The sequence below is a fragment of the Staurois parvus genome, unplaced genomic scaffold (genome assembly GCF_062004578.1).
Source record: "Staurois parvus isolate SC_StPar_1 unplaced genomic scaffold, SC_StPar_1.0 ptg001291l, whole genome shotgun sequence".
NCBI classification, from domain to species: domain Eukaryota; kingdom Metazoa; phylum Chordata; class Amphibia; order Anura; family Ranidae; genus Staurois; species Staurois parvus.
Window position 1 is genome coordinate 119570 of NW_028319087.1, and position 19907 is coordinate 139476.

The 19907-nt window shown below is 39.9% G+C and overlaps 1 protein-coding gene across 2 annotated transcripts in view; it reads right to left on the reverse strand.

Annotated features, from left to right (window-relative positions):
• Positions 1 to 19907, reverse strand: part of LOC149437411 (ubinuclein-2-like) — a 155973-nt gene that overhangs the window by 88061 nt on the left and 48005 nt on the right. For both annotated transcript variants that reach the window (XM_089660940.1, XM_089660941.1), the window contains exons 4-7: positions 12681 to 12818; positions 12469 to 12578; positions 6487 to 6976; positions 6342 to 6412 (exon numbers count right to left, since the gene is read on the reverse strand). In XM_089660940.1, coding sequence (XP_089517066.1) covers positions 6342 to 6412; positions 6487 to 6976; positions 12469 to 12578; positions 12681 to 12818 — 809 coding nt within the window. The remainder of the gene's footprint in view (positions 1 to 6341; positions 6413 to 6486; positions 6977 to 12468; positions 12579 to 12680; positions 12819 to 19907) is intronic.

Genomic DNA, 19907 nt, shown 5'->3' on the forward strand with positions numbered 1-19907 from the left:
TTATATATTTATTTTGTTTCATATTATGGCAGTGATGTGGTGCGGCATCTGTGGTCTTTGCACACCAGAATGATGGCTTCACTCTTGGAGGGGATTTATCACTTCACACAATGAGACACTCTTTAGAATATCTATGGTGGTTACGCAAGTCCTTTACTCCAATATGTTTTGGTTTTGTATCAACAATGTATACATAAAAAATTTTGCTAAATTTGACTATTATATTTTAGAATGGTATCATGTCCCTGAAGATAAATTTATTATAAATATTTGAAACATGTTGGATCCCAGGCTGAATATATCTGCAATCAAAATTCAAAGGTTACCAGATGGAAATCAGTTATGGGGGATACCACTGAATCAATGTTGCATTACACCATGTTAGAATTTAATAAGTAGCCTGAATTGCTCGGAAACTTAATTTTGAAGCATTTTGATACTTACTTTGTATGTACCAGTAGAGCAAGAAAAACGTTTAATGATATATTAGATGTATAAATAAAATATTAGAAAGTATATTGGTGCAAAAGAGATGGCCATGGATATTACAGTCCCATGGGTAATCGGAAAAAAAAGTTCAACAATGGGGATAATTAGTATCTCTCCGTTATAGGGTTAAATACTAGAGCATGTAGCAATGAGCTGGTGCTGGAGAGATGGGGGTTAGCATAGTACAGTCCTATAGGTTGTGGGGGGGTATTCAGTTGTTGAGGATAGCACAGTCGTGAGGCAGCACCCTCTAGAGTTAAGCTGGACTCTGCAGTGGGAGGTAAGAGGAGAGAAAGGGGTGCCAGACTAAGTGCAGTATGTAAATATTTTATTGCACACAATAGTAAGTAACTCACAGGAGGTAAGTGGTAATCAGCCATCGGTATATAGGGACGTCATCCGGACGTGGTGCCAGAGACAGAGTGGAGGAAGTGGATGAGTTCCAGGGGCCACAGCTGTAGTAAAGGCCAGGTCTCCTCAGACACATCGATCCCAGAGACAGAGTCGAGGAGGTTGATGAGTGTCCAGGGGGCCACGGTTGTAGTAAGAGCCGGGTCTCCTTACCGATGTGACTAAGGAAATCCGGCTCTTACTACAACCGTGACCCCCCAGAAACTCATCCACCTCCTCTACGCTGTCTCTGGGATCGATGTGACAGAGGAGACTTGGCCTTTACTACAGCTGTGGCCCCTGGAACTCATCCACTTCCTCCACTCTGTCTCTTGCACCACATCCAGATGACATCCTTATATACTGATGCCTAATTACCACTTACCTCCTGTGAGTTACTTACTATTGTGTGCAATAAAATGATATTTTAATACTGCACTTAGTCTGGAGCCCCTCTCTCTCCTCTTCTAAATAAAATATTGCTTCTTTTAAAGAAGTAGTTTCTTTTCTGTATTGAAAGGCTGTCCTTAAAATCCCATCAAATGTAAGAAAAAACTGAGTATTGTACAGATAGTCATTTGGACATTTGTGAGGGAGATCAATCCTTCAGATCACCTCTTGAAAAAAAAAAAAAAAAAAGCACTTTTTTTAAAGGTAAAAAATTGTGATTTATTTTCTAAAAGGAGCCTGCATAGTAGTGGTGCACCAAAATAAAGATTCTGGAACAAAACCAAAAAATTCAGGATGCACTTGGCCGCAAACTGAAACCCAATTTTTATATGAATGCTGTGGATTGTTTTCCTGCAAGGAGCATGCACAAGTTGCCGAATAGTTTCAACATTTTCAGGGGTTGAGCTTGTTGAAGGTCTTCCTGACCTCTCGTCATCTTCCAGTGATGTTCGTCCGCTCTTGAAGCGCGAGTATGCCACTTGAAACACCTTGGACGACTCATTGCAGCATCGCTGTAAACTTATTGAATCATGTCAAACATTTCTGTGGCGTATTTGCCCTGTTTCACTCAGAATTTCACATTTGCCCTGTTTCACTCAGAATTTCACATTTGCCTTTTGTTTCTAACTTGCTGTCCATGATGTAATAGCAGATGTGGTAACGCACATGGTCAGAATTGTATAGATCCCAATGTACACTGGACAAAGTCTTTTGGCACATTAACTTATGAAGGTCGGTGCTCCCTGTGACTGTGCATGCAACCTTGTGCTGCCATCTGTTGGTGTGTTACAAAATTTGAAACTTTTTCATACCACCTCGTATTATTCTTTCACTTTAAATCTGTGCACACTGCTATCACTAGGAATGTCAGGAATGAGAAGGCAATATTGGAGAGCTTCTACATACTGTTCAGATGGAGCTGAATGTCATCAATGTGGACAGTGATGAGGCACTACTGTTGCCTGTACACTGTCCTTCAGACCTCTATGGTCCTCTGCTCTACCAACCCCTGTACTCTGCCCTACAAACTAATGGTCTCTGTACACTGCCTTACATACTACTTAACCTCTGTACCCTGCAGTACAGCCTACTGACCTCTGCACATTGCCCTACATACTACTGATCCCTGGATAGAGAAAAAACAGGTGGCGCACACACCTAGTGCATTATCCAAGGTTTATTGAAAGGAGTGAAAAATAAAAACATACTCACAGACGAAGCATGTATCTAAAAAGAATTTGCATAATGACGATGGCCGCATCACCAGCAAGACTCCCATCATCCAACCATTACACATCTGCATCAGAGGCTGGTCCGTAGCTCTGAGGAAAGGGATTCGTCCCCGAAACGCGTCAACCATTTGACCACACTGACAGTTGGAACACCTTGCTTGCCGTTGTGGCCATCATCATTATGCAAATTCTTTTTAGATACATGCTTCGTCTGAGTATGTTTTTATTTTTCACTCCTTTAAATAAACCTTGGATAATGTACTAGGGGTGTGCGCCACCTGGTTTTTCTCCATCTAGTGGCTGATCTCCCCGTCTGAGGAGGGCTGCATCCCTGAAGCATTTCCTTTTGTTGTCGCTGTCCTGGTTCCCTTTGCTTCCCTTTTGGCTGTGCATATCCTGAGGCGCTGCAGAGTACATACGATACGGATCCCTGGACACTGCTCTACAAATTACTTACATTGGACAGAACTCGACCCAGCTAGTTGGGCAATAAAGGAAGTAGTTTCACTTTCGACTGCTTCTAGAGAATGGTAGAGGTGGAAAAGAAGCCTGTTGCATTAGGGATCTGGACAGTGATGGCTGAATTTGGGTCGTTAGTTGTCAAAGAAATTGTTACCGAATTGTAAAGAAATTTACCTTGGTGAAATAGTCTGCATCTGATATTACCTTAGGCACTCAACAAGCGGAGACCAGTATTAAAATAGGGTACTGCTCTAGAGCAAGGGAAGCAACATCTCTGAGCGATTCAAGTGCTTTGCAGGCCATTGGCAGAGTGAACGGTCGCCTGAGATTCTTCCACGATACTTTTAATGCATGAATTCCACCATTGAGGTCAGTGTGGGTATTCCCCAGTTGGGTACTCACAGTGCAGGGTGCGGAAATAAGCTAAACATGTCCAGAGAAGGTGTGTTTAATTCCTGTTGTGTCACTAACGTTCTATTCCTATTGCAGAAACACCACCATTAGGTCCCTGATGAAGATGCTTAATTAAAACACTTCGGTTTAGACAAACGATTCAATACCAAATAAAATTTGATTGTAATGGTATCAACATATGGTCATATGTGGTGTATGGTGGTTTTTATTGGTTATTGCACTGTATCAGCCTAACAAACCTTTTGATGCTTGTGTTTTATGTATATGTTTAAAGACAGTGCTTTTATATGTTTGTATTCTTCACTTTGAGGCCAGATGGGATGGTAAAATCCTTTGTAATGTCCAGAGAAGGATACACAGCAACTCAGGTGTTTGGTATTCTTTACTGAAATCCTTCAGGCAAAAGGTGGGAGGAAGTGCCCGAGTCCAGTATAGGTGCTCGGGGGGGGGGGGGGGGGGGGAGTTGGTGGCAATAGTGCAACCTATGGTTTGATGAAACACGCGGTCCTCCAAATGAGACTAAGCTGTTAAAAATGGAATTACCACCACATTTGAAAGTTTTAAAACTTAACAAATGAAGTCCAAAACACAAAATTTGCAGTCTCCTGCTAGGTTAATCATTTAACGAATACGATTTAGGCCACACTAATAAGTGAGATGCAAGGAATGACAATAAGTCTCATATTTGCTATAGGACTAGAGTAATGGCCCAATAACAGGACAAACCTGTCTTGCCTTTCCATATCACTGGTCCCTGTATAGGTCCAGGCTTTGCCCATCAAGGTTGGCATACTCCCGAGGGGTCTTCAGGGTCTATGACCCATAGGAATTGAGCACAGCCCTGGACCTGGACCTGTATAGCACCATGTGGCTAACAATTCATGTTGCACTAACTGTTGAGCTGAAAACCCAGCAGGATCCAATAAACCACAATGTGGAGTCTGGGTACAGTTCCCAAGGTTTTAGTGAGGTTGCACCAGTCTGAATGCACTGCTTCGTCTGGTGTAGTAGAAGGTAGTAAAGGGTTGATTAAAGAATTCAATGTAATAAAAAGCTATTTAAGCACAGGATCTTCTCCATAAGTAGAAGAGGTCCATCACCAAACAGGGCACTTAAAAAAAACAGAGGTCTCATGGAGTGGAATAGGGTAGTGTATTAAAAAGCTTTGCCGGTGTCCAATCACCTTAAGGTAGAAGTCTATAATCTAGGGTCTATAAATATCCAAGCCTATGTCCTTTACTGTATGATTAAGATAATATAGTTATTTTCCTCAGCACAGCATCCAACCTCCTAGGAGCAAAAAACAGGTATGATGATTGGAGCCAGGGATATACTGGGGGCTGGCTTAAATGTGTTTTTTTTTCGGGTGTCCCAAACCCCTGAAGGCAGCAGAATAACCCCTGGTCCAAGATTATGTACTATTCCTGGGTCCCTCAATGGACGATAAAGAAAGACTAATATTGGAACTGAGAAAAAAAGGCATCCAACCTTCTAGGACACTAGCAAAATAATGGAGGCAGGGTTATACAAGGGCTGGCTTAACAATTTTTTGTTTGGCAGAGCCCTAGCCTTCTGAACAATAGAAAATGTCTAGCAAAGCCTACACTCCTGTGCACCTCAAAGGATATTAAAGAAAAACTGAATTTTTGGTTGGTAATGGTGTACTGATTTTGCCAAAGAAGCTTGCTTAACCACTTTCCCGCTGCCCTATAGCAGAAATAAAAATATACACACACACGATTTTGCATTTTCAGGTAGGGGGCGCGTCCTACCCATTCCGCCACCGGTGGTATCAGCTGTTGATCACCGGGTCCCGGCTAGCGATTCCCCATTGCAGAGTAACACTGACTGGGGAGAGGTCTGTATGTAAACAATACAGATCTCTCCCATGTCAGCTCCTGCACACTGCTTTGTATGGCTGTGATTATACAGTGAAACATACACACAGCAAAAACAGCACACAGTTAACCCTTTGATTGCCCCAGATGTTAACCCCTTCCTGTCCAGTGTCGTTAGTACAGTGACAGTGCTTTTTAACACATAGTGTAACACATAGCAGAAAACATTTTAGACTAAATTTATGACGAAATTTGATTTTTTTTTTTTTTTTACTGGGCATGTGTAATAGCAAAAAAGTCAAAAATATTATTTTTTTTTCTCAAAATAGGTATATTTTGATTATAAAAAAAAAAACAAAAAAAAAAACCGCAGAGGCGATCAAAAACCACCCCAAAAAAAAAAAAGGGGGGGGGACATAAAATTTAATTTGGGTGCAGCGTTGCATGACCACGCAATTGTCATTTCAAGTAACAGCGCCGTATCGCAAAAAATGGCCTGGTCAGGAAGGGGGTTAAATCCTCTGGAGTCCAAGTGGTTAAATGTGCAAGTTAGTTGGTGTGCAGTATTGCGGTGTTTCATCTAGTGTGTTATGATAGATTAAATAAAAATTATTTTTTATTGCAAGCTTAGGCCACAAAACATACTGTTCTACAGTCTTGATAGGGTAAAGAAAAAAAAAACACCCTACATAGAGTCATGAGAGGTATGCAGATCAGGAAGTCACAAAAAGTTAGTTAACATTTTATGCATACTTGTTCTAGTAGCTTGAGGTAGCATAAGAATCTTAATACATATCAAGGTGAGAGCAGCCTATTCAGCTGAACCTGTTACTTTGCCCTGAATAGGCAAAATTGCAGGTTTACATCACTATGTGTTTATTAAATATAATGGCAATGTAGAATTCTATATGCACTGCTTTAAAAAAAAAATGTTCATACTATTACGATTAAGGTGAGACAAGGAACATTTTTAGGGACAATTTTCATAAATCTTAAATTTAAAAGGGTTCAGAAACATCTCTTGTAATTTTTTTTTTTTGTACCAAAAATAATATAGTATACATACTCTAATAATATGTTGTTCATTTCTTGAGTAAAAAACTTTTTTCTACCTTCTTCATCAAACATTTTTGCTGCCTGTGTGGAAAACAAATTACCAAATTAGTTTAGCCAAACAAAGACGCAGCAGCTTGAATTATTGATTTACATACCACTCGCAGGTCATCAATACGTTTTTCCAACTGTGTTGGTAACCCTTCAGGAAGGGAGGGTATTTGCTTGGGTATTTGCACAGTTGATTGATTTGCAGATTGTCCAACAATGCAATTCTCTCCTAGATCAGAAGCTGTAGGACTGTCATTGGATGCAGAGTCCAAAAGTTTATCAAAATCAATGTCACCAAGCATTTCAAGTGCACTTTCTGCTTCTTGTAAAAGTTCCCTCTCACTGCCACCACCAAAGATGGCAAGAACAGGGTCACTGCCAAGTGTAATGTCAGATAAATCATTGGCAATAGGAGCATGGTTGGGCTTAGGTGGAGGATTGCCTACAGGTTGAGACAATTGGTTTTGCTTGGGTTCACTTTTCCGCATTGCGTCTTTTTCCCTCTGAAATTTCCGGAGCATAGCAGCAAGGGATAAAGAATCTTTGTAAAGCTTTTTCTTCTTTTTGTCAGGCTTGTGAGCATTAAAGGCCAATACCCTGTAAAAGGAATAATTAAAAAAAAAAAAGAAAAAAAAAGGGAAGATGATGTATAAAGATTTACAATTTTTCTTTAAAATTGTTTGAAAACAATGTAGGTTTGTTTTCATAAATTATAGCGACAATGTCAGAATATTCAAAGTAAACTTATGTTAAAATCCTAGTAAAACTATTACTGCAGGTATCCAAAATATTCCTAGAAGTTCCTATAGCTGGATACCCTGGGTCTTAACCCCAGTTACACACTTCATGTAACCCTTGACTTTAGCCTGGATTTAGAGCTCTAGAGTGCCTCCCGCCATCACACAGCCCCTATCTACTACCTTTCCAACAGCCATGGTGTGATACATAAACTGGACTATGGGTTGCCATAGAGTTATGCCAGAGCTCCGATCTGAAGTCTATGTTCAGGATTGGGAGCACGCTTGTTGGGGGCTGAGTCTTACAGAGCCAAGAAACATGAGATCGGCTCATGCTCCTGCTTGACCATTGTTTTTAGGAAACCACCTCCAATGAGCAGTACAGACTGGGAGCCTGAGAGTCCTGGTCTGCCCACTACAACAAGCATGGACAGAAATACATCCCAGCTTGCTGGAAAATGAATTACAGAAGGATTGTGCCAAGACCAGTGGCTGGAGGAATAAGAGGCATAGCAGCCACCGGTTTTACAAACAGGAAACCCCTGGGAATTAATGGTTTTATTTGAAAATGAATAGGCTATTTCAGATCAACTACTGAGCTGAAAAGATGGATGACATTCAGTGAAGATAAAAAAAAAAAAATCAGCAACAAGGATATATAAAAAAGTTTTTGCCTGGATTTCTGGTTTAAAAATGCTACACAGCCTCTGAAATTGTTGTTGGACTAGCTCCATGCTGAACCTGGACCATCACAGAAGACAAAATATCTAAAAGACCCAATACTTTTCTGTTGAATTGAAATAAGTAAGGCACTTATTAAAACTCAAACATATAAATCATATAGAGAAGATGAAAACAAACATCTTGTGCCTAGAAAACTCACAACAGTCAGTTAAGTGCTAAATATAAAGTGTCCACATCCTGAAACATGAGTAAATCCAGTGTTGCAAAAAAAAAAAAAAAAAATCTTCTCCTTTTGCGTACCCCTCGTTCAATCTAGTGCACTGCCCGCCCCTCTCACCTTGTTATTTGAACATAATAAGTGCTAGGTCCAAATATCGCTTTCACCATGCAGGGGTTAATCCTCACAATCGGTCCAGGTATAAATAGTAAGTCCTTCCCACACAGGCTTTATCCCCCCAAATAGGAACATCCACTCAAAAAAAAAAAAAAAAAAATTCAGAAAGAAGGCAGAATGCTTACTGTATTAAAAAGGCTTTTATTTAAAAAGACACAATTAAAATGTGCTTTGTAAAAAAACACTGTGGGGTTGATTTACTAAAACTGGAGAGTGAAAAATCTGGTGCAGCTGTGTATGGTAGCCAATCAGCTTCCAACTTCAGCTTGTTCAATTAAGCTTTGACCAAAAAAACAAAAAAAACAAAACAAAACCACACACTCAACCTGGAAGTCGGCTGGTTTCTATAAACAGCTGCACCAGATTTTGCACATTCCAGTTTTAGTAAATCAACCCCTGTGCCTGCAACCGATCACCCATCCTGCACCACCTGCTGCTAGCACCGCTCTGTACTCTGAACTCGCTCCACAGAGGTGTCATTGGTAGTGTTTTGACGTGATCCAAAGCTCTGTCCTATGTATTACATCAGTAAGTCTTCATCAGGGGTGAGAGGAGGGGGGAATAGCTCTTGAAGGGCAGAAAGATGCAGAAAAAAAAAAAGGCAAAAATTACCATCCTGCCTGATGGGGCTTCCTGTAAGTAAGAGAAAAGGCAAAAGGTCCCAAGAGAGACATGGCACATAGCCATAGATTTTATACCTGACTCCTAAGGCCTAGTTCACACCAATGCAGTGTGTGTTTTGTCCGTTATGCAGTGCTTTTTGTGGTGCATTTTGCATTTTTTGATGGGTTTTTTCACACGTGTTTTTGCATTTTTTTGCCAACTTGTTGCTTGACAGATTAAAACCTCAAAAATGCGTCAAAAAAGTATCAAACTGGACAAAAAAAATAGCAACCTGGAGCCCAACCTCTGTAGCTGTAAGACAAAGGTGCCAGATGGATATCAGGGATGGATGGATGGAAGCAGTAACACTGAGGCAGCTCTTATTAGAGTGGAAGCAAGGCTCTAATGCAGTAACAAGAAAAAGAGAGGAAGGCGCCTCTAAGTGCAGTATTAACAATTTATTAGTAGACAATGGAAAATTTGCACTTACAAGATAAACGGTTAAAAAGACTCATCTGGTCTGCAGAAGGAGCCTATTGAGCATGCTCCGAAATGCATTACCGCCCCTTTCACCTGCTACATCTGACTCTGCTCTCCAAGCTTCATTTTTGGTGCACAGGCACATCCTGGACTCTACTTCCTGATCCTATAGGCATAGCTTGCTGCTGGACGGCTGGATGTCCCACCTGGATCCAATTACCACACGATGAGTCTTTTTAACCGTTTATCTTGTAAGTGCAAATTTTCCATTGTCTACTAATAAATTGTTAATACTGCACTTAGAGGCGCCTTCCTCTCTTTTGCTTCCCAACTTATAACCTGCCTTAGCACATGGAAGGTAATGCACATCACAAACAAAAGATTTCCTAGCAGCACTTACCAGCTTGCAAAACAATCAATTTGGTCCTGTCTAAAGGTTTGTGTTAAAACCCAGAGGGTTTAGTTCGCACACATTTGCAAATACATGCATAAGCCACAGTCCCGCACCAAGGGTCCTCTATACAAATTTCCAGAGCATCCATAGTAGGAGCACATGTATCAATGGATAGGTTAAGGGCCGGTGTGCCTGGAGAAGCTCATCCCTCATTAGAGGTACTTGCCCTTAACCTACCCATTGATACATGTGCTCCTACTACGGACGTGCTTTTGCGCAAGTTCGTCAACACACAGGAACATTAACCAAGCCTTAGACTGGGGTGCTTTAAGACCGAAAATACTTTTCAAGGGCGTTTTGACTGTAAAAAGGTTGAGAACAGGCTGCGTCAAAGAAGACCATGTGGGAGCCTGTCTACTGAAATAGTTTATACCACTGCATCTTGTGTATGCTGAAATCTACTGCCTTCAAAAAAAGGACAGGAGTTCCTATGTAGAAGCTGATAAATCCTTGAATCTGAGGAGGAAAGCAAACATTCACTGTGTCGTTAGGGTCTGAGTGGGTTTGGGGATAACTTGTTCCTTTAAGCAGCAAGCAATTCATTGTGCATGTTTTCTAGAAGGTAGAATGTAATAATTGTTTCAATGTCTTTTAGGCATCAGTAGACTACCCATTCATCTCTGGAAATGGAGGTGAAACTTTAGCAAGAGTAAGGATTTTTAGTTGCTCATATGGACTTAGAAGGGTAAGGTTTACCATGAGTAGAAGGACTCGCAGTACATGATGGTGCCTGAGCAGGGGTGAACAGATCTAAAGCATAATGTAGGGGATTATCTATTCTGCATCCACAGTGGGGACAAACCTTTTTTTTTTTTTTTTTTTTTTTTTTAAATCTGAGTACATAAGATCCAATGCTTTGAAGTTATCAGGAGGGGGAAACAACATCTGTGGAGTTTGACCTATTGTTGTAGAAGGCCCAACTTGCCTGATCCAGAATATAACATGTCACTCCAGGTGAGATCAGGTTCCACAATCATATCAAACATGCTGGCTTGGCTTATCTCCACAAAAACAATCACTTGTATCCTCAACAGGAATGCCACATACAGAGACACAAATTAAACATCCTTATTTAACATAGCCAGCAGGAACAAATTCTATCCTGAACATGTATTGCGCTAGGCACAGTGCTTTCTCAAAGAAAAGGACTTTCTACAAATGGTCCTCTTTTTTTGTGCAGTTTTGAACATGTGGGAGCTGTGCAGCGTTTGCAGTATTGTAATAGCGTAATATGTAATATGTTTATTCACAAGAAGATCGAACCAAATATAATAAATGTGCACTCATAAATCTCCAGTATCTGACAGCTTCAAACCGCATGCTTTTTGGGTGTACTCTGCATGGGTATAGGAATAGGTGTGCCAAGATGGCGTCTATGCCGGAAGTGCGTCACTACGTGCAGGCCTACGCGTTGCGTCACAATACCATGTGACTTCCTCAGAGCCCATCTTGGCACACCTATTCCTATACCCATGCAGAGTACACCCAAAAAGCATGCGGTTTGAAGCTGTCAGATACTGGAGATTTATGTGAGTGCACATTTATTATATTTGGTTCGATCTTCTTGTGAATAAATATATTACACTATGGGAGGCTGTGTTTATGTTTGAGATACTGGTACATACCCCCACCCTATCTGGAGAGGAGCCACTATCTGAGTGCTGACCCCCTGAGAGGGAGATCTGTGTGCGGTGAGAGCAGACCAGTGGAGAGGCTGCATGCTAGAAGGATCTGAGGGTGTGATCCCACAATACGCTTTGACCCGTACGGGTCGAAGTTTTAAGGTTAGAGACTAATCTAGCCGTTGGTTGGATTTTCTTTACCAGCAGTTACCCACAGTCACATCACATTACATCAGCACGAGTGTTGTATTGGAATAAGTGGTATTATCCACTGTATTGGACTTTAGAGCACATATCAGACTTTTCAGTCTGATCCAATTAGTGTGTTGTTTGCACATTATTTGCACAATTTTTGTCACTTTATTTTCTGTTTGATTGATGTATATATTTATTGCACTTATTGAGATTTATACTTATTGCACCTTATTAATGGTATATATCCTCTGTTATATATTGTGGCAGTAGTAGAAATTTGGTGCTTGTTTAATATTATTTTTTGCATGTTTATACATTTTATATTGAGTTTGCAGTGGTATTGATTTATCACTGGTTTTACTGGACTAATATTCACCTTCACATTTTGGTCCAGTTGTAGAACACTATTATTTGTGGTAGTGTGTCTATGTGTCACATCGCATGGTGGTATATTGTTTCACAGGCATTTTACTTTTTTGTGGCACTTTTTGTGAATATTTTGTTTCACCATTGTGATTTATTTCACACAGTCTGTCATTTGTTTTTTTCCACATGAGTGTATGCATATATTAATTTTTGGATTTATATATTATATGTGAGTAGCTCTACACTTTTTATAGTTATTTTAAATCACAGATCATGGGTATATGATTTATTAACAGCTTCTCTTAGCAGGAGATTTTTTAGGATTATTAGCGCAGGAGGTTCACACCACTACTTCTCACTTTTGTTTGCATTCATATCAGCTTGTAGAAGGTGAGGACAGTTCTGCAGACACAGGAGAACAGAACTTTCCAAAACTACTTGCGAACAAAGGATAGCTATGTAATTTCAACTGCTTACATAAAACTTTGAAAGGTTTACCTATCAAATTGGCATAATACACTAAAATAAAAATTCCTTTGCAACCTCATACATACCCCAAAGGTTTCTGTACTTTCAACTTTCGTGATGGCCTTTCCTTTTCTGATAAATCGTCTTTTCTCTTGCGTTTCTTAATAGACCGATCATCATCTTTTAAATGTGATACCTTGAAGCAAAAAAGTATATAAAAAAGTTTGTCAGCCAGCTTACTAACAAACTGACAAATAATGCACATTAAACCTCAAAACTACTAAACATTTTTTCTCACTTTAGAGGATTTCTGCTTTTTGCTTTCAAGAAAATCTTCATTTTCAGAATCAGATGCTTGTCGAAACTGTAGTGTTCCTGTATTGATATAAAAACCTCCATATTTCGTAGTTAGTGAGGCCGGGACCAACTCATCATACTAGAATGAAACAAAAGATAGTTTAGTGGTTGGATTTCATTTATTAGCCCAAAGCAAAAAAACGTAAACAAGATATTGCAAAGATTTTCAATAAAGACTAACAAACAAATTAAACCATGCAAATTTCCCATTTTTCTAGTGTACAAAGCCGCAAACACTTGAGAGTATATCCTCCCTACTCAAACAATAAAAAATTATAAATGTTGAGCTATGTATAGCAAATTCAATAAAATTATAAACACATATTAACCACTTGCCATCGTGAGGATTACCCCCCTTAAGGACCAGGCCTCTTTTTGCTATTCGGCGCTGCACTATTTCAACTGATAATTGCACGGTTATGCAATACTATACCCAAACAAAATTTACGTCCTTTTTCTCACACAAATAGAGCTTTCTTTTGATGTTATGTGATCACCTGTGCGCTTTTTATTTTTCACGCTATAAACAAAAAAAAAAGACTGAACATTTTGAAGAAAAACAATATTGTTTACTTTCGGCTGCAAAAAATATATAGTAAACTCAAAAGTTAGTCATACATTTAGGCCAAAATGTATTCTGCTACATGTTTTTGGTAAAAAAAAAAATGTACGTCCTTTTTTTCCACACAAATAGAGCTTTTGTTCGGTGGTATTTGATCACCTGTGTACTTTTATTTTTGGTGCTATAAACAAAAAAGTTTTTTAAACAAAAAACCTCATTTGTCATAAGAAATATCCCAGAAACTAAAATTTTGTCATAAAATTTATGCCAAAATGAATTCTGCTACATGTTTTTAATTTCTGACTGCCCATCAAATTTCTTGAGGTGATAAAACACCAGGACAGTACGAACACCCCCAAAATGACCCCTTTTCGGAAAGAAGACACCCTAAGCTATCTGCTGAGAGGCATATTGAGTCCATGGAAGATTTTTTTTTTTCCACAAGTTTTTGGAAAATGCCAAACACTTTTTTTTTTTTTTTGTTTTTTTAAGCAAAGTTGTCATTTAAATGATATATTTCTCATACAAGCCATGGCTATATATGCGGAATTACACCCCAAAATACATTCTGTGACTTCTACCGAGTATGGGGATACCACGTGTGAGAATTTTTGGGAGCGTAGCCACATACAAGAGCCTGAAAGCCAATGACCATTTTGAAAGCCTGAAGGTGCACAAATTCATTTCACTTCCTCACTACCCATCAGAGTTTCGGAGGCCAGGAAATACCAGGATAGCACCAACCACCCCCCCCCCCCCCCCAATTGACCCCTTTTTGGAAAGTAGACACCTCAAGGAATTTAAAAAGAGGCATGGTGAGTATTTTGCAGATCTCATTTTTTCTCACAAGGTTTTGAAATATTAAAAAAAAGGAAAAAATATGTTTTTGTTTTCTCTTTCTTAATTTTACAAAAACTTGTGGCAACAAACAAGATCTGCAAAATACTCACCATGCTTCTTATCAAAATTCCTTTGGGTATATACTTTCCAAAAAGGGGTCGGGGGGGGGGGGTGTTGGTGCTATCCTGGCATTTCAGAGCCTCCAAAACTGTGATAGTTTAAAAGCCTTTACAAGCTACCATTTTAGATTTACAGAGGAGGTCTCATGCTAGAATTATTGCCCTTGATCTGATGTTCACGGTGATGTCTCACATGCATGGCGCAACCGCTGTTTACATACCGGCACAGGGTCATGCTCGTGCACACACAGGTGCTTTTTTTTTTTTTTTTAAGTTTAGATTTTTTTAATTATTTTTACACTGTCCCTTTCATGTTTTACACTGTCCCTTTCATGTTTTTTTTTAATCCCTTTTAATGCTATCAAAGGGAATTCAAATATACCCTATAACTTCAATGGGCATTGTCATATATTCTTTTTTCAGAAATCTGGGGTCTATCAGACTCTAGATATTGCCTCTGCCCTTACATTATCTAATCTCACCAAGATCGGTGTGATCAGATGCTTACCAATGGCACGGTTTATATTTCTGTGAAACTGAAGTGATGAAATGCGCGTAGCTTCCAATTTCTTAGACTATAGAGAGGATTGGCACCATTCCAGTCTCTAATCAGCACTATGGTCAGCTGGCAGAAACACCAGCTGCATTCTCAGGTTCCCCCGATGGCAAGGGACTGCCCGAGAAGGCCGTGGAAGGCGGGGGGGAGGCGGGACATAGTCTCCCGCTGCTTGTAAAAGCAATCCTGCAGCTAATTAGCCACTAGGATTGCTTTTACATGAAAGCCGATCGCAAGCTGAAAAAATTATACTAGGACGATGCCTGCAACTATAGGCATCATCCTGGTATAACCAAAGTCCAGTGATGTACCAGTACTACCTTGTTGGGTGTAAATACTATGTTTTTGGTTTTTTTTTGTATGCAGCCTGTGGGCTGAATTAAAAAAAAAAAAAAAAGAAATCTCTGCCAGAAAAAGTGTGTGGTATGCCCACCATTAGAATATACCGCCCTGCATCCACCCACTTCTACTGGAGGGCACCCATTAGGTCACACTGTGCCAAATGCGCCAGTCCTAAGATTGTACAAATGTCTAAATAGCGGCACGCTTGAATAAAAATTGTCCACGTATAAGTGGTACCTCATATGGAAAAAGGATGACACCAAGTCCCAAACTATCTTGCAACTGCTCCCCATGTAGTCTGGGCATCCGGGGGGGCTCCACGGGACTGAAGTCCACCCCTCCCATGTTAAGGTTATAGTCGTGGAAACAGAGGGGTTTCTCAACAACACCATCTGCCGTGGTAATTTGGATGGTGGTATCTGTGTGAATGGAAGACAGACGAGAACATACCGTTTATCCTTCCACTTCACTGCGGGCAATTCCTCATTACTCAAGCAGGTTTTTTCCCCCTAAGATGGGTATTTACAAGCTAAAAAACCACTTTGTGTCACGCTCCACTATCAATATACACACAAATCAATTAGTGAAAAACAAACTGATTCCTAATATATTTCCACAATGTGATATACGCAATCAGGCTAGTGCTGCATGCATATCTTCACACAGAAAATCCTCCGAAAAAATCCTCAAAAACAGTCCGTGGTCCTATAGAGTCTTCTATAGTGTAATACAAAAAATGAATGAAATATTGTCAACCAAATATATCTATGTATACTGTGCTCTTTCACCAGTTGTGCTCTCACCTGACGTATAAGACCAAACCGTTAAGTGAGGTCATACAAGCTTGTGTCCCTTTAATGGGCTCAGGATTGGACAGATGGATGAATCCCTGTATCCCAAATGGATGGCCGGATAGATGGAGTTTTTCCTTTTTCCAGCAGGGGTCTCGCCGTTATCAAGAGATCCTTTTCCTGGATATGGATGGATGGATGGAGTTATCCCTCTTCCCATCTTTTCTCTCGTAAATTGGAAACTTATATGTATAGCCTGTTGCCCTCTCACAGGTCTTGACCACATATCTGGCACGCTTGTTGGGGAGAAATTGTTTGAATGCAAGGGAATGAGAGACTCAAAACGCAGATGTTTTACTGGGGAGTATAGACATCTGCAATTTTTTGGTTAAGGTGATTTACGAGGGGCCGAATTTTGTGGAGCCAGTCAAATTCAGGGTCACCCCAAGGACAACAGAATGTGTTGTCAATGAAATGCATAAAACACAATATATACTCTCATATCTATGCCTGGCCATGGCAGCAGAGAACACGGGCATATGATGAATCGGGTCTGTGCACCAATACAACCGAAAAAGTCTTTTTTTCTTTCTTAGTAATGCCCATGTTGAGGGTTAGGCCCCCCCCCCCCCCAAAAAAAATGTAAAATTGGAAACCATAATGGGTTTCCATGCGAATGGTCTGGAAATGTTTGCATTTGGGTTGGCGGCGATAAATTGTTGTGCATATAAATAGCTTTGATCCACAATCACTGCATACAGATCTTCCATGAAAAACAGCTCCAAAAAATCAAGTGGAGTAGTTGAATTTGCTGTTTCCACCTGAATACACACACACACACACACACACACACACGTGATTTTGCGCACCCCCGTCACCCTGTAGCAGTATTTCAGTCAGGAAGAGGTTACAGAAGCAGTTTGTGTTACGGCACTGCATTATTTAACTGACAATTGCGCAGTCATGCAACCTTGCACCCAAATGAAATTTACATCTTTTTTTCCCAGAAATTGAGTTTTCTTCCGGTGGTATTTGATCGGCTGTGCGTTTATTTTTTGCGCTATTAAAAAAAAAAAAAAAAAAAAAAGGACCTACAATTGAGAGAAGAAAAAAAACTATATTCTGGACTTTTTGCTATAAAACATGTCCAGTAAAAAAAATTTTAAATTTAAAAATCTAAAATTTTGACATAAATTTAGGCTAAGATGTATTCTGCAACATGTCTTTGCTTAAAAAAATATCCCAATACATGTAAATTAATTGGTTTACGTGAAAGTTATATCGTTTACAAATGGCGGTATAGACACTGGGTTTTTTGATATTTTTACATATTCTACTAATTGCGGCGATCAGCGACTTGTGGCGGGACTGCGGTGGACATTCTGACACGAGGTAGGGACTGACTTGGGGTCACTGACATGCCTAGTGACACCAATACAGTGATCATTGCGGAAAAAACCCAAAACACTGACACTGTACTAATGGCACTGGGGAGGAAGGGGTTAACATTTGGAGGCAATCAAAGTGTTTTCTGTGTGATGGGAGTGTTTTACTAGGGGGTGGTGTGCTTAATTGTAAGCACACTGACAGGGATGGCTGTGCTCAGCAATCCGGATCAGTGTGCCCAAACTGGCAGGGAGGAGGGCTGCATTGTAATAACCGGGCTCCGGCAGGTAATCACCAGCCGGGACCCGGTGATTGACACCCGTGATTGTCGGCACGGGTAGGGCGGGCAACCGCCCCCTACTCGGAAATGCAAAATCACTTATATACACACACGATTTTGTGCAGCGGTGTCGCCCTGCCGCAGTAAAAGTACCAGTTAAATGTGAAAGCAATCATAAACATAAGTGGTCAAACAAATGTAAATAAATGAACAGTGACATATATAGTCCGTAAAGAAGACAAAGTCCATATGAATACTGGGCTCCACGATCTACAGTATTTGTGAATTAATCTCCCATTCCATAAATGTGGTGTTAATATAAATCCTTCATCATCCAATTAATCACCAACATGTGCAAACCACCACGTGAGTAAATGGAGGCTTACCAGATGTAAAGACCCCTTAACTATAGGGGGTCATTATCAACTTTCTGTAGATAAAATATCTACCAGACTTCCACGCCAGGACCCAAGATCTCTCAAATCAGGACACAGAATCCGCAGGCATAAAAAGTCATCACCATTGCGATATCAAAATAGTGTCATGGAAAATAAAATATGCCTCTCAGTGCAATATGTTTGATATGCCTTTATTTGCACAAATAAAATCCTACTTACAGGCTTTGGAATATATGGGGAAAAAAAAACGCTTCCAAAGATGGCCAACAGCACAATGACGTAAGAGGGAGGCTCCTCCCGACATGTTTTGTCATCAAAAGTGTCATCACGCTGTTGGCCATTTTTTGAAGTGTTTTTTTTTTTTAAATGCATATATTATATTAGAATATGCCTCTCATAGTGCATTTTCCATTACACTATTTTGATATCGCAATAGGGATGACTTACTAATGCCTTCGGATTCTGTGTCCTGATTTGATAGATTTGAGAGATCTTCGGTCCTGGCATGGAAGTCTGGATGATATTTTATCTACAGAAAACTGGTAATGACCCCCTATAGTTAAGGGATCTTTACATCTGGTAAGCCTCCATTTACTCACATGGTGGTGGTTTGCACACGTTGGTGATGAATTGGATGATAACGGATTTATATTAACACACCATTTCTGGAACGGGAGATTAATTTCACAAATTGATTGTGGAGCCCATTATTCAAACGGATTTTATTGTCTTCTTTATGGACTATACATGTCACTGTTCATTTATTTACAAGTATTTGATCACTTATGTTTATGATTGTTTTCACATTTAATATGTGTGCATAATAAGGGCCGTCAATTTTGAGAAAAAAAAAAAGAAAAAAAAAAAAACACGCAATATTTTTTACTTTTAGCCATTAAACAGGTCCATAAAAAAAATAAAATTTCGTAAAAAAAAAAAAAAAAAAAAAAAAAAATAGGCCAAAATGTATTCTGCTACATGTCTTTGCTAAAAAAAATTCCAACACATGTAAATGAATTGATTTAGGTGAAAGTTATAGCGTTTACAAATGGTGGTATACATACTGGGAATTTTTTTTTTTAACTAGTAATGGCGGCGATCAGCAACTTATTATAGCGGGACTGCGGCAGGCATTCTGACACTGGTGGGAACTGACTTGGTGTCACTGACATCCACAGTGACACCAATACAGTGATCAGTGCTAATAAAAAGCACTGACACTGTACTAATGGCACTCGGCAGGAAGGAGTTAACATGTGGGGTGATCAAAAGGGTTAACAATGTGCTGTTTTACTTTAAGCTGTGTGTGTGCAATGCAGAGCCATACAAAACAGTGTGCAGGAGCTGACAGGAGAGAGAACTGTATTTTCTCTCCCCTTGTCGGTAATGCTCAGCGATCACCGGGTGCGAGCGAGTTCTCATCGGCCAGGGCCCAGGGATCGACAGTCGAGGCCGTGAATAGGGGCACGAGTAGGGTTTGTGCACGCCCCCTACCCGGAAATGCAAAAACACACACGTGATTTTGTGCACCCCTGCCATCCTATAGCAGTATATCTGCTATAGGGCGGCAGGAAAGTGGTTAAAATAATCACATTTTGTTGTTTTGCAGCCTGAAGACAAAAAACAGTTTTTGTTCTATCCAGCTGTATTTAATCAGTCTAACTTATAATATCCAAGTGAAAAATAACACCAACAGTTCAGAAAAAAAAATATAAAAAAATCAAAAATAAAATCACTGAGGAAAAAAGGATCATCCCCTTGTGTCAGTATTTTGTTGAACCACCTTTTGCTTTAAAATTACAGCATTTAGTCTGTAGGGATATGTCTCTACTAACGTTGCACATGTAAACTTAGCAATATTTGCCCACTCTCCTTCGCAGAACTGCTGAAGTTC